The sequence below is a fragment of the Mus caroli genome, unplaced genomic scaffold, assembly GCF_978045245.1.
Source record: "Mus caroli unplaced genomic scaffold, Mus_caroli_1 scaffold_5, whole genome shotgun sequence".
NCBI lineage: Eukaryota > Metazoa > Chordata > Mammalia > Rodentia > Muridae > Mus > Mus caroli.
In genome coordinates, this window is record NW_028227260.1 from 117,949,349 (window position 1) to 117,961,960 (window position 12,612).

At 43.3% G+C, this 12,612-nt stretch overlaps 1 protein-coding gene across 2 annotated transcripts in view; it reads left to right on the forward strand.

Annotated features, from left to right (window-relative positions):
- Nucleotides 1-1,582: 1,582 nt before the first annotated feature.
- Atp1b4 (ATPase Na+/K+ transporting family member beta 4) overlaps nucleotides 1,583-12,612 on the forward strand; it is a 17,373-nt gene continuing 6,343 nt past the window's right edge. The window contains exons 1-4 of one of the 2 annotated variants that reach the window (XM_085837758.1): nucleotides 1,583-1,645; nucleotides 5,793-6,054; nucleotides 9,866-9,994; nucleotides 10,233-10,337. In XM_085837758.1, the coding sequence (XP_085693884.1) occupies nucleotides 1,583-1,645; nucleotides 5,793-6,054; nucleotides 9,866-9,994; nucleotides 10,233-10,337 (559 nt within the window). The remainder of the gene's footprint in view (nucleotides 1,646-5,792; nucleotides 6,055-9,865; nucleotides 9,995-10,232; nucleotides 10,338-12,612) is intronic. The other variant, XM_085837759.1, reaches the window with a different exon arrangement.

Below are 12,612 nucleotides of genomic sequence, written 5' to 3' on the forward strand. Positions count from 1 at the left end.
GCTTTACCAGGAGCTGGGGTTACAGACAGTTGTGAGCAACCTGACATAGATATTGGGAACAGAACTCGGGTTCTCAGCAAGAGCAGCACATGTTCTTACTGCTGGGCCATCTTTCTAACCTCCAGGAAGAGAGGACCAATGAATAGAGTCTGCATTTAGTTTTGAGGCGTCCATAGACCTAAGATTTCTCATATTCAATGCCAGGGATAACACAAAGCAATGGGGTAGAGAAAGCATAAGACACAGAGAGACATCTGTCCAGTGCTGATCATTCCCTGAAATATATCCTAATTTCATTGAAATCCAAAGAGAAGAATGGATTTCTCTTTCCTGTAAGTGGCTCCTTTCTCTTAAAACATGGGGCAGCAGCATCTTGGAGAGGCTCTGTTAAGGAAGAGTCCTGATGAGTGACGTTAAAATAAATGAAGTCTTTAAAACTGTTGTCATCAGAACAGCATAGACTTCAAATTGTGGTTAATTTTGCCTAGTTGATTGCACTGTTTGCCTTGGTTCTGCCAAGAACCTTAGTTTCTGCAATTTTCTCAGCCACCTGGATAGAACGGAAAGTAGGGAGTGGCTTCAAGGGAGAACCACAAACTCTACCCAGACCCCACAGTAGTGAACCAAACAGACCCAAAGTGCTATACAATGTTTCTAGCAGTTTCTATTCATTTTCTTTTGTTGGATCCCATTTTGGCTTCAGGAGTTATATATGTCTGGGAAACTGACACTGCAAAGTTCTGGCTTGTTCCCTGCCCTGATGCTAAGGGATAAATATAGATCTCGGCCACTACAGAAATTTGGCCAGGATTCCAAGGGTGTGTGTATGAGGGGCAGTGACGGATGGGGACACTGTGACATGTGGCCTAGAAAAAGGCGTCTTTATATCCAAGACCCTCTTTGGGATAAGGGGGGTTAAAGCAGAAGCTTTGCATCTAAAATTAAAACGGCATAATACACATTTTCAGGAGTTCAGGATCCAGTAAGGAATATTTTATAGGTGGCTTAGAGAGTGTAGGGAGAAGAGGGTAGGGAGAGCAAAGGGAATCTTCCCTGACACCCTAGATCCTTTTGCATGAGATCAGCCTTACGAAAAAAGCAAGTTATTCTTGGCCATCTCCCCTCACCCTAACTCCCACCCACGCCCCACCCCCTTGCGCGTGCATATGCACGCGCGCGCGCGCGCACACACACACACACACTGATATCCAATTCTTGATTGAGAAGAATATGACTTAAGATTTCCATTGAGCCCATTACCTCTCGGGTCCTGGAGAAGGGCAAGGGGTAGGAAGGCACATGAAGGGGGCAGTGAATTGCTCATCCTCGTGACCCAGAATATCTCCCCCTCCCTGTAATGATGAGCTTGCTTTTCCAAAAGGGCTTTCCTTTGATTCCAGGAAGGAGCCAACCAATGAGAGAAGAGCATGCTAGATTATTTTGGGGAAGGGCTCGTGCCAGCAAGGTTCACTTTTAGTAGGCGCCAAGTGTCCCCAGCAACCAGTGTCTCCTGTACCAGCAGAAGCTCCAGAAGCCTGCCCTACTCGCCTGCCTCTGCGTCGTCTTGGCCAACTGAACAGCCATGAGACGGCAACTCCGCTCCAGAAGGGCTCCCGCCTTTCCTTACGGTTATCGCTACAGACTTGTGAGTCTCAGGGAGCAGAATATTTTGCTGCCCTTTTTAATTGATTGGGTTGGGTGCTGTGTAGACCTGGAATTATGGCTGCCTTGCCTTGGGATAAACAGGAATAAACGAAGTTTAGAAAATCCCAGACTTCAGAAGAAGAGCAGTTTCTTCCAGCAATCCAGGGTACCCTAAATTACTGGATGGAAGGAGGGATCCTTTCTTTGCAGAGGAACAAAGATAAAGGGATGGGAAGATATCAGGGAATTAGGAGCCCTTTGAAGCTTTATTATAGGAGTCTAAAATATGACCTTTGGAGTACGGGAGAAATTTGGCCAGGAGAAAAAGGAAAGAGAAGAGGTAATGAAAGGCACTGTCCTCCCAGCTGTCTCAGTCCCTATGGCTGGAGGCTTTTAGGAGCCAGCTGCTCTTTTTCTGAGGCATAAATTTCAAGCTATAGCTAAAAATCACAGAGCCCTTGATAAGAACTAGGAGGAAGCCTAGACATCACCTTTCCAGAACCCCTCGTCATGTTGGAGGAGGCTGCTGGGTTGCAGAATGCCAGACTGACTTGCAAGTTAGTGGGGACCCCAACATGAGACTGTGCATCTTGTTTCTAACTGGGGCTCTTTCCACTGTGTCTGCGGCATGCAACCTCTCGAAGCTCCGATCCCCCGTCACACCTTTCACCACCTTGTCCGACACCTCAGCAAACACACACACACACACACACACACACACACACACACACACACACGCACGCACGCACACACACATGCATATACAACGAACACATCTTCTGTATCACTGTTTACTTCCAAGTTCCTTTACAAAATCCTTTTATTTCAAACGTGTCTTCACATTTACTTTGCTCTAAACCATAAATGTGGGCATCTACAACATTCTCAGAATGATTATAATATGAATCCCAAGGAAGCAGAGCATAAACCAATTATCTTTGCATATGGCCACTTATGCGCCTAGGCAATTAAGGGAAAACTGTCAAGAGTAAGCTGGAAAATAAAACCCACAATTCTTGTATCCTCGTGTCAACCACTAGGGGAATTTCTTAGCACTCTGATACCTGCAGGTTCTTCTCTTAAGACCAGTCACAGTCTATGGAGTATAGATAGCTGTACCTTATTTGGCTTCTTTTCTATGTTGAATTGCTAAAATTGTTGTGTATAATTTCAACAATTTGTCCAGGAGTTTGAATTTTAAGTGCCACAGGGGATCTTGCTCTTTATAATATCTGATCAAGTTAAAAATAAATCATTTGATGCAATTGTATGTGTTATTTTTTTTCCTTTTAAATTAACATGCCATTCAGATGCTTACACAATGTTACTCAGCACAAGATACAAATTTATCCTTTGGGTCATACTGTTTGTATGTTTGTTTATATGTTTATATATTTAGATTGCTCGAAATGGAGCTACTGTCTGTCCTTCAGGCTTCCCTTTTAGGGAAACATGAGGGCCCCAGCACACACCCACTACCATATCTGAGCATGCTCACATACACCATCACGTGAGTGTGGTGCCACTTTAGGAAACTGACAGAAACAGAATCTTGGAGATGAACGCCCTCATTGCCAAAGCATTTCCTACTAGAGTGTGTGAAATGATTGCATGGAAGTGCATTTTACACAGGATTTCGTTAACAAGGAGCCTTTGGGAAAAGCCTGTGTGGCACAGTGTGACATTTCCCTGTCCCTGGATGCAGGGAAGGGGAAAGAAGCTCTTTGAGGTTCCTGAAATAAGGCTCAGGTGGGAGGAATCTGTGACGGGAAAATAAGCTCCAAGAAGATTAATTCTTCCTGGGAGGCTAAGACTTTAATGGCAGCCATTTTAATAAGATTATTTTGAGAGCACATATCTACAAATAAGATAAGGCTGAGGCCGTGTCCAGCTGCTTCCTCTGTAAAGCAGATGTGGAGGGCAGACATGGGCAACAAAAGAAAGTCATTCCAGAAATCTAAAGAGATTTGAAGCCCTTCCTGATGAAATGTCACATTTCATATTCCATGAGAATTTGGTGCATGGGTTTTCTGGGGATCATGTGGACTAGCCAATCTAGTATACATGATTTCTGAGATTAAGGATGGCAAAATTTGTGGGAATATTCCTCCAGCATCCAGGCAGTAGCACTGATAGTACCCACTAACTACCTCCCAGTGGGCTTCACACTGTGAATAGACTGCAAAACATTAGGAAATACGGACCTTGCACCTATATGTTCAAAACCTGGTTTGGGAGAAAAATATATATGTAAGTTCTCACGTGAGTAAAAGTTTTAAGAATGTGCATTAATTCATTTAGCATTGAAGGATAGGCAAGGTTGATTTTCCTAAGTCTTATACTGTGAATCCATGTCAAAGTCAGAAATCCTTGATTATAAGCACCTAGCATTTGGGAACACAGACTCTAAGACATCATCATGTTCATAAATCTGCTAAGCCACTTCTAGCCACTTGTGTTCAATGTGATGGAGGAGAAACTGTGCAGAGTATCAAGAGACACAAGTTCCGAGACTGTCAACTCTGTCATGGATTTGCTGTGTGGCTTTGGCCAGATCCTCTCCCCTCTCTGGAGCTCAGTTGGACAATCATATTTTGGAAGCCCCCGTAAGTTCTGATATGGTATGTGTTATGGAGCTGTACGTTTGAACAAATTGGAGAACTCAAGGGTGCTCATTATCAAGAACTAGGGAGTTCTGGGAAGATTAAATGCAAAGAGCAGAGACTTGTCTGGAATATTTTTACTGACTCTGAACAATCCAATTTCCTTAACTCTCTGCTAGAGGCAGCATGGGTAGCTGGGTGCCCTTTAAGTGGCCTTTGAGGAATCAGGCAGGAAGGGGGCAGTACAGAGTCCATGGCCTCTAGCATTTGACACATCCAACCCCAACAGGTGCACCAGCCTTGACACTCTTCAGACTTGGACAGCACAGGGAAGGGAGGGTGGCCTGATTTTCTGCTGTTGCACTGAGCCTTGGCAAACTCCCAAAGAACAATGCTGCAGCCCTCCAGTCTTTACCTCTGAGGCGTTTGAAATACCACTAGTGACGTCTGGGTTTTTATGTTTTCTTTCTTTTTTCCTCTCTTTCTGCATTGTTTAACATTCTTAAAACAATCAAAGATTATGGTCTCAAATCTCAAGTGCTAGTTGTAATAAATCAACAAATATATGCTGAGTACTTACTGTGCCCAACTTTTGTTTTTATATTTTTAGTTAATTTTTAAAATTAAAATGTAACTACATCCTTTCTCTGCTTCCTTTTCCTTCCTCAAACCCTATTTACCCCCTTTTTACACCCTGACAAATTCATGACCTCTCTTCCTTTAATTGAATATATATATATATATATATATATATATATATATATATATCCAATCTGCTCAGTCTGTTTAGTGTTACTTAGATATGTATGATTTCAGGGCTGACCACTTGGCTTTGGATAACCAATTAAGGTGTGTCCAACTTTTTAAACTAAACTAGAGGGGGGAAACAAAGGAAATATCTGTTGGGATCTCATCTCTCAGGGGGCTCTGTCCATATAGCCTAAGGCAGGAAGCAGGAAATGAGTCGTTGTTTGTGTTGGGAAGCCAGTGGAAGTTTTGAGGAGGGGTACAGCAGTTGACCTTTCCTCCTGATTATCTGCCTGAGCCTATTTTTAGGCACAACTTAAGATGGTGTGGTCGAGCAGCTGGAAGTGTACAGAGCATTAGGACAAAGCTGGCTCTGCCTGAGAAGTTACCATCATAGACATAAATGCCAAAGACTACTCAGTCCTTCACTGTGAGCTCAGCTCACTCCTGATAGGTCAAAATTAGATGGGAGGCCAAGGCCGTGGACCAAGCAGTGACATGACATACCTTAGAGAAAGAACCTAAATACCTGATGTTGAACTAAACTTTAGCACCACTGTGGAAATAATCATGATTCAAGATGAGCCTTAGAAAGAATGTTCCCTTCAATAGAGGGAGCAGAGAAAGAAAATCCGCCTTTTGTAACAATGGGCATTTTCCTGGGGATGTGAAATTTTGAAACACCTCCAAATGCTGAATTGTTGCCATTATTTGGGTTGCTGGGATGTGCCACTGGGATCCTTTTTTTTTTTTTTTTTTTTTTTTCACAGAGAGGTCTGTGTTTTGTCACCACTCTAGGATGATCAGGATGAAGCGAATCACAACTACTTAGCAGATGAAGAGGAGGAAGCTGAAGAGGAGGCTCAGGTGATGATGGTGCCTGGTCTGGAGGAAGAGGAAGAAGAGGAGGAAGGAAAAGAGGAGGAGGAAGAAAGGGAGGAAGAAGAAGGTCAGGGTCAGTCAACAGGCAGTGCCTGGTGGCGGAAATTGCAGATCGTGAATGAATACCTGTGGGACCCGGAGAAAAGGATGTCTCTGGCCCGAACAGGTCAGAGTCGGAGTAAGTCCCATTCATCCCAATGCCTCACTCTGGTGTCCTTGGCTTTTTGATATGGTATCCAGAACTCCTTGGACATACACTGGATGGGTTTGTTACAGACTCCTCTTAACATTTCACAGAAAGACACCAGTGGCTAATGCCATCCTTGAACAGATCAGATTCATCAGAAAAGTCACTAAATAAATGCACAAGAGCAAATGTGTGACTGCAATCTACTAGTCTCCATATGCAGTGTAAAATAACAGTGACAATGAGTTGAAAGAGCACAGGGTTTGATTTCATGCCCAAGTCCTGTCACATTTATGCATGTCACTATGCGCTCTCATAGCCTCAGTCTCCCCACATGCCAAATGGGATGATGAAGGGACTCTTCTCTGCCTCTCTAACAGAAATAAGCATAAGACTCTAAAACAGGCTGGAAACCATAAGGTTGAAAGGAATGTGTAGAAGACTATTTTTTGGATACAACACCAAAGCTCTGCTAACATGACCAAGGGTTTATAAAGCCTTATTAGTTCACTTACCTGTGTTAGAGAAGGAGAGCCCAGAAACCTATCCTGACCCCAGCTTCTGACTGCTTTCCATGGTAGACACAGAAGAATTGCTTTAAAGAGTTCATGGCTAGGGGCTAAAGTTGAGTTGCCTTGTTGCCTGATCAATGATAGAATGGCATAGCTTAGCCCTTTCTCTTTGTATCACATGTTGCCCCCATTTCTACTTTACAAATTGTCCAGAACTCCCTTCCCAGGGTTCTACTCACTTCTTCAACTATTACTGATGAGCCTCCTCAGAAGTCTTTGTGGGTAGTAATATCCATACTTGCCACGTTCTATACAGCCCAGGGGGCGGGGAAAAAAAAGGAAAGCAGCTGCTGATTTCTAACGCAGTTAATCCACAGGAGAGAATGTAAAAAACAAAAAACAAACAAACAAAAACAGTAGATACCATGAATAAAGGGCTAGTCCCCTGCTGCCAAGGGTCTAGGTTGTTGAAGTTGATGGCCATTCCTTCCAAAGGCTCTTTTGGCTAAGAATCGTCAGGTTTTGTAGTCGATGCTGCTAATTCAGCTCAGTTTGCATGAAGTAGCCAGCTCTATTTCCTGGAATTAGGAATAGCAGGTGTGAGGATCTAAACAACACCCATCTCCCATTGCTCCTCCTCAGTTCCCAGCCCCACCCATGCCCATCCCTGAAACTGGAACTAATATACCATTTAAGGGACATTCCAATGTTCTGGAAGCTGCAGACAAATGCTAGACACTCACTGGAGCTCCAGAGGGGTCCCAGCTGTTTCTTCTTTGCCTAAAGGGGACTGGAAACCCAGGCCTTGTGAAACGCAAGCACAGTTCTGGGAGGGGAGGAGCCATACTTTTTAACCCTTAAACAGACATTGGAACTTCACCAAATATCATCCATCTAAATTGCTCTGGTGAATGACAAGCTATGAGGCAGCAAAGAGGGATGAGGTAGGCAGGTACAAGGACTTGGGGAAGACACAGCCATAGGGATGCTTGCTTGTAGGCTGCAGCCAGACCAATGGTTCATAGGTCTTGGGCTAGCCCAGCAATTCACAAACCTGTTAGATTGTCCCCAATGTAAAGGACAAATATCCATATGATGCCTACCTTGTGAGACACAGAAATTGCTGCCCTCTTATCTGACAGCTAAGTGACCACTTGAGCACTAACCCTGCTCCGATCTGGAGATCAGCATGTCCAATCTCTTCACCCAGACTGTTAATATAGTCGTCTTTTTTTTCCCTCAGTAGCTGGGCAAACCAATTTTTAGGAAACATATGCTATTTTATTCAACCAAAAAGAATCATATGAGGTCATGATATGATTATCCCATTTTACAAATGCAGAAACTGAGGCTGAGAATGGGTAAGTGGCTTGCCTAAAGTCACAGAGTAACTAAGTGACAGTCAGAATGCCTCACTAGTTTCATGAATTTGAACAATGAACAAGGCCTTCCCTGATTTGTTAGGCCTCAAGAGATTGGCTGCTTTGTTGGATGAAGAGCTGGGAGCATGAGCCTGAGTGAGGGTTATTCAGGACAGAAGCCTAGATAAGGGCCCAAGATAAAACTATCTATCTGGGGCAGGAAGGACTTGAGAGATTGGCTAGTTTAAATGGGCTGGTGCCTGGGGAGAGGTGAGATACTAAGCTATCAGTCTTAAGGCCACCTTTCCCTGTGTGGAACCTAGGGGACTCAGTACTAGTGCCATTATCTTATCTACATTTTTATGGCCCACATAGCTTAAGGAGGAAAGAAGATATTGCCAAGGAAATTAACCTGTGTTCCACTGATTCCCCTTCATGTATGAAACTGGATCTCTTTGCCCCCTAGGATGGCTCTAGACTGTCCATCCATTTCCAGGATGGGAATGGGAGTGGAGAAAAGGAGGCAGAAACACAGGACATTCCCCTTAGGATAGTTAGAGAGCAACAGGCAAGAATCACAGGCCACAGTCATGGTTGCTTCTTCTCTAGGGACACTAACTAAATCAATGAGTCTAATGCCCCACTACCACCTTAGTTCATCTTATACAAACTTACAGGATCAGTTCCATTTTCAGCTAGATTACTACAGTCAATCTCTCTCCCTGTCCCCACCAACTTTATTTGGTTCATGGTTCAATTTAAAAATTAACATTTGAACTCATTTGGGAGTACAGAAAAGTTGTGTGGTTTATCCTAGCTTCTGATTCGTGATTCAGTTCAAATCTGTAGTTCCAACATTATGTCACCCCTATGAGTGAAGCCAAATATGTTTGCCTGAGAGGTCTCCACAGAAGACTTGAAGAGAACTCCTGGGCAGCTGTCTCATACTCACTTGCCTCATCTTGTGTTCCATAGTCCTGTGGTAAACATAATCCCAATACAACCCACAGAAGGGCAATTCATACAACTGTGCATCTGAGCCTAAAGCAATAATAACAATTTTAATAATAGCAATAATGATGGATGCCATTTATAGAGCACTTAGGATCTGCCAGGCTCTGTGCCATAGTGTTGATATGCATTATTTAATGCTTATTTAATATAGCAAGTACTATGCTACTGTCCTTCTTTACCAGATGAGGACACTGAGGCCTAGAGTGGCAAACATCATGTCCAAGGTTAAACAGCTACAAGTGGTAGAATCAGAATGAGTGTAAAAAGAGTGAATTTCATATATTGTCAGGGATACAGATAGATATATGTTGTAGATTCTACAGCTTTCCCAAGTTCACGAACAGCAAGTGTCAGTAATTATCATTTCCCCTTACTGTCTTTCCCATCCTTCATTACTGTTCCCTTTGGAAAGAGTCACTTAAACTTTGCTGAGGAAGAATAAGATTTGAAATGAGTAGGCAAGGATAAGCCTTGATTAGAAGGATGTACAGTGGAAATGAGTCAAAGGTTTGAATTCTAGATCACGACAAGAAAAATGCTGCTTTCACCTCGTGCAGATATCTCTAATCACTCCAACCAAGTAGCTAAGTCTCTTCAGGACATCTGTCATAACGAATAGTGATCTGCATTCAGGACATCAGCCATGGCCTGCGCAGAAGACTCCCAAGCAATGTCCCCTCTTCTCTTTGTTCATAGTCATCATGTGTTCAGCGAGACTTTCCATCAGAGATACTAGAAAGGAAAACTGCACTCAGGTTCCCTGACACAGTCAATCTTCACCAATTCCAGACTGTCAAAGTCTGAATAAGCAAGGAGATTCTGAATCTGCCTGAGTTGATTCTGGTTCGTGAGTTTAGTGGGGAGATGGGGCTTCTTGGCGCGCACTGACCACTGTCATCTTCAATTGCTCTACAGGTCTTATTTTAGTCATTTACTTCTTCTTCTATGCCTCCCTGGCTGCTGTGATCACCCTGTTCATATACATGCTGTTCCTAGCCATCAGTCCTTACATGCCGACCTTCACCGAGCAGGTGAAACCTCCTGGTGAGTGTGCCCAAGTGCCCTGCATTGTCAGATCTCTGGGCAGAAATCCGTTTGCACAGCATGTTCAGCCTCAATTAACTTTGGCTCTTCCCGGTAATGACTTAGAGATTCAATTATTAAGAGGAAAAGTGAAATGGTACTTGATTGCCTGGGAGGAGATGGTGCCATGGGAATCTATATTTAAAAAAAAAATATCCAAGAATGGGTTAATATATCCAAGACCTGTTTTCCTTGCCAGGAGTTATGATCAGACCCTTCGCTCATAGCCTTAACTTCAACTTCAACGTTTCTGAACCTGAAACTTGGCAGCGTTACGTGATTAGCCTAAATGGCTTTCTCCAGGGTAAGTTCCCCTAAGGAGTGGAAAGCTCTTTAGAAAAGTAGTGGGTGGGAATCCAAAAGTCAAAATCCACGGGGCCCGGAAATCTGATTAAGTCACCCCTACCTGTGTTGTTTTGCATACCTACCAGCACCCTTTATAAAATTATATTTAAAAAATGCTCTGATGGTGTGTTGCCCACTGTGAGCTCTTTAAGGCACAGAACTTGTTTTCTCCTCATGAACACCCTACAGCACCTAGTTAACCCTGAGCACATCCAAATGATCATCTTTATAAGTGATCTCTTATAAAAGATCACTCTGGGGGAAGATAATAGTGAGGAAAGGGAATGTTCTCCACGAGCAGCAGGAGTCCCGCCTCCCATACTTTCCCAAAAAGAGAATCCTGAGTATTCGCTATCTTGAGAGAAATTGTCTTTTTGTAACAGCAACTTAGAAAATAGTTAGAGGACTAGGTCTCTGACTAGCATGTTAAGCTCAAATATTTCAAGAATTCCTTTATCTGTAGTGTTATCAGGTACACTTTCAGGGACAAATGAATGGCGTGTGCTTCTCTCTGTGAGAACTAAGGCAGTAGTAGTTTGGGAAGACTGTGGAACCTTTAGGAGAGAGAGCAGCTGTGAAGAGAGTCATTGGGAGTAAATCTTGAGGTGTTATAGACAGACCCCACTCCCATTCAATCTCTGCTTCCGGGGTATGGACGCAGTCTGGTCACCCAGCTTTCTTCTCCCGCTGTGTGCCTTTCTTTTTGCCGCATAGTCTCAAGCATGATGGACTGTCTCCTTTCAGAACTGTTAGCCAAAATAAACCCTTCTCCCCTTAATTTGCTTCTCCCAGGGTATTTTTATTACAGCTACAGAAAAGTAGCTAAGAACTCCAACTTGTAAATGATAGCACATGACTGTTAAACCAACATTTATGAGTTTGAGGTAAGAGAATAACTTGGACTCTCGGGAGTTCAAGACTAGCCCAAGCTATTTAGGGAGACAGCCCCATCACAAAATAGATAAATAGGTAGATAGATAGATAGATAGATAGATAGATAGATAGATAGATAGATATTTAAGTAAATACCCTGTTAAAGTTTCTATTACTGCAGCTACATTTTATGAATAGAGAAACTTAGCTAGAATGCTTTGGGTGGCCTGGCCTGGCCAGGTTGAAGTGGGGGCGGGGGTTGGATGGTGGGATGAAAATAGCTAGTAGAATATACACTGAATTAGGGGAACAGTCTCTTAGCATGAGCCAGAAAGTATTATTAAAAATGACATGCACATTTTGCCATTCAACTTTCACCAAGCATAATAGAATTCTTTGTCCTTAGTTTCGAAATGAGAGAATTGGGGCTCAGAAAGGGGGGCAGCTTGATCCCCATCTCCTGGTAGCAGAGTCAGTTTGGGAGCTCACATGTCTTAGTGCTGTTTGTTACTCAAAAGTGTTAGCCCAGGGGTTGCAACACAGGCCACATGCAGGTGTTGGTAAAACCTCAGACCATACCCCATAGCTATAGAATCAGTCTTCATTTACATTCTTTTTCAGATGTTGTATGAACTTCTAAGCTTGAGACATGTAACGTTTCCTAACTGTGCTGTTGCCATTTAAGCCAATGTTAGAAATCCAGCTTTGTGCTGGTAAGGCTCACTGCTATTTGGGGTGAGACTGAGCTTCAGAGTCTGCACCTGTAGAATGACAGAGCTGAGTTCTTTCTGATCCATGCCATTCTATTCTGGGCCACAGAAGTATTTTGGGCATCTTAGTCAGCATAGTGTCTTTCTGTAAAAATGCTTGTGAGCTATTTCAAGTATGCATATTGTCAGAATCTCTGCTGAGGAAATCCCTGCAATAAGATAGTGGATGGGGAAATACCAATTTTGACCTGATGGTGAAGGCAGGGAACAGCAGGAAGGCATTGGGTTACTTCTAAAGAGTAGGTAATATGTGACTGGGGAGGTGGCTCGGCAGTTAAAACACTTGCCACTTGCCATGCAGGCAAGAAGACCAGAGTAAGGATCTCCAGAATCCACATAAATGCTGTATGGATATGGTAAACAACCCGTAAACCCAACCTCAGAAGGCAGACTTGAAAGACTGACTAGTGAAACAAGCCATATCGTTGAACCTTGTGTTAGATCGAGATGTCCTAGCCTCAGATAAGGTGGAAGAGTGATCCAGCATCAATCCTAGGCCTCTCCACGTGACAATGCCCATGGGTGTGCCCACAAACATGGAAACACACATGACATACACATAACACATACACATGGAAGTAAGAAAGAATA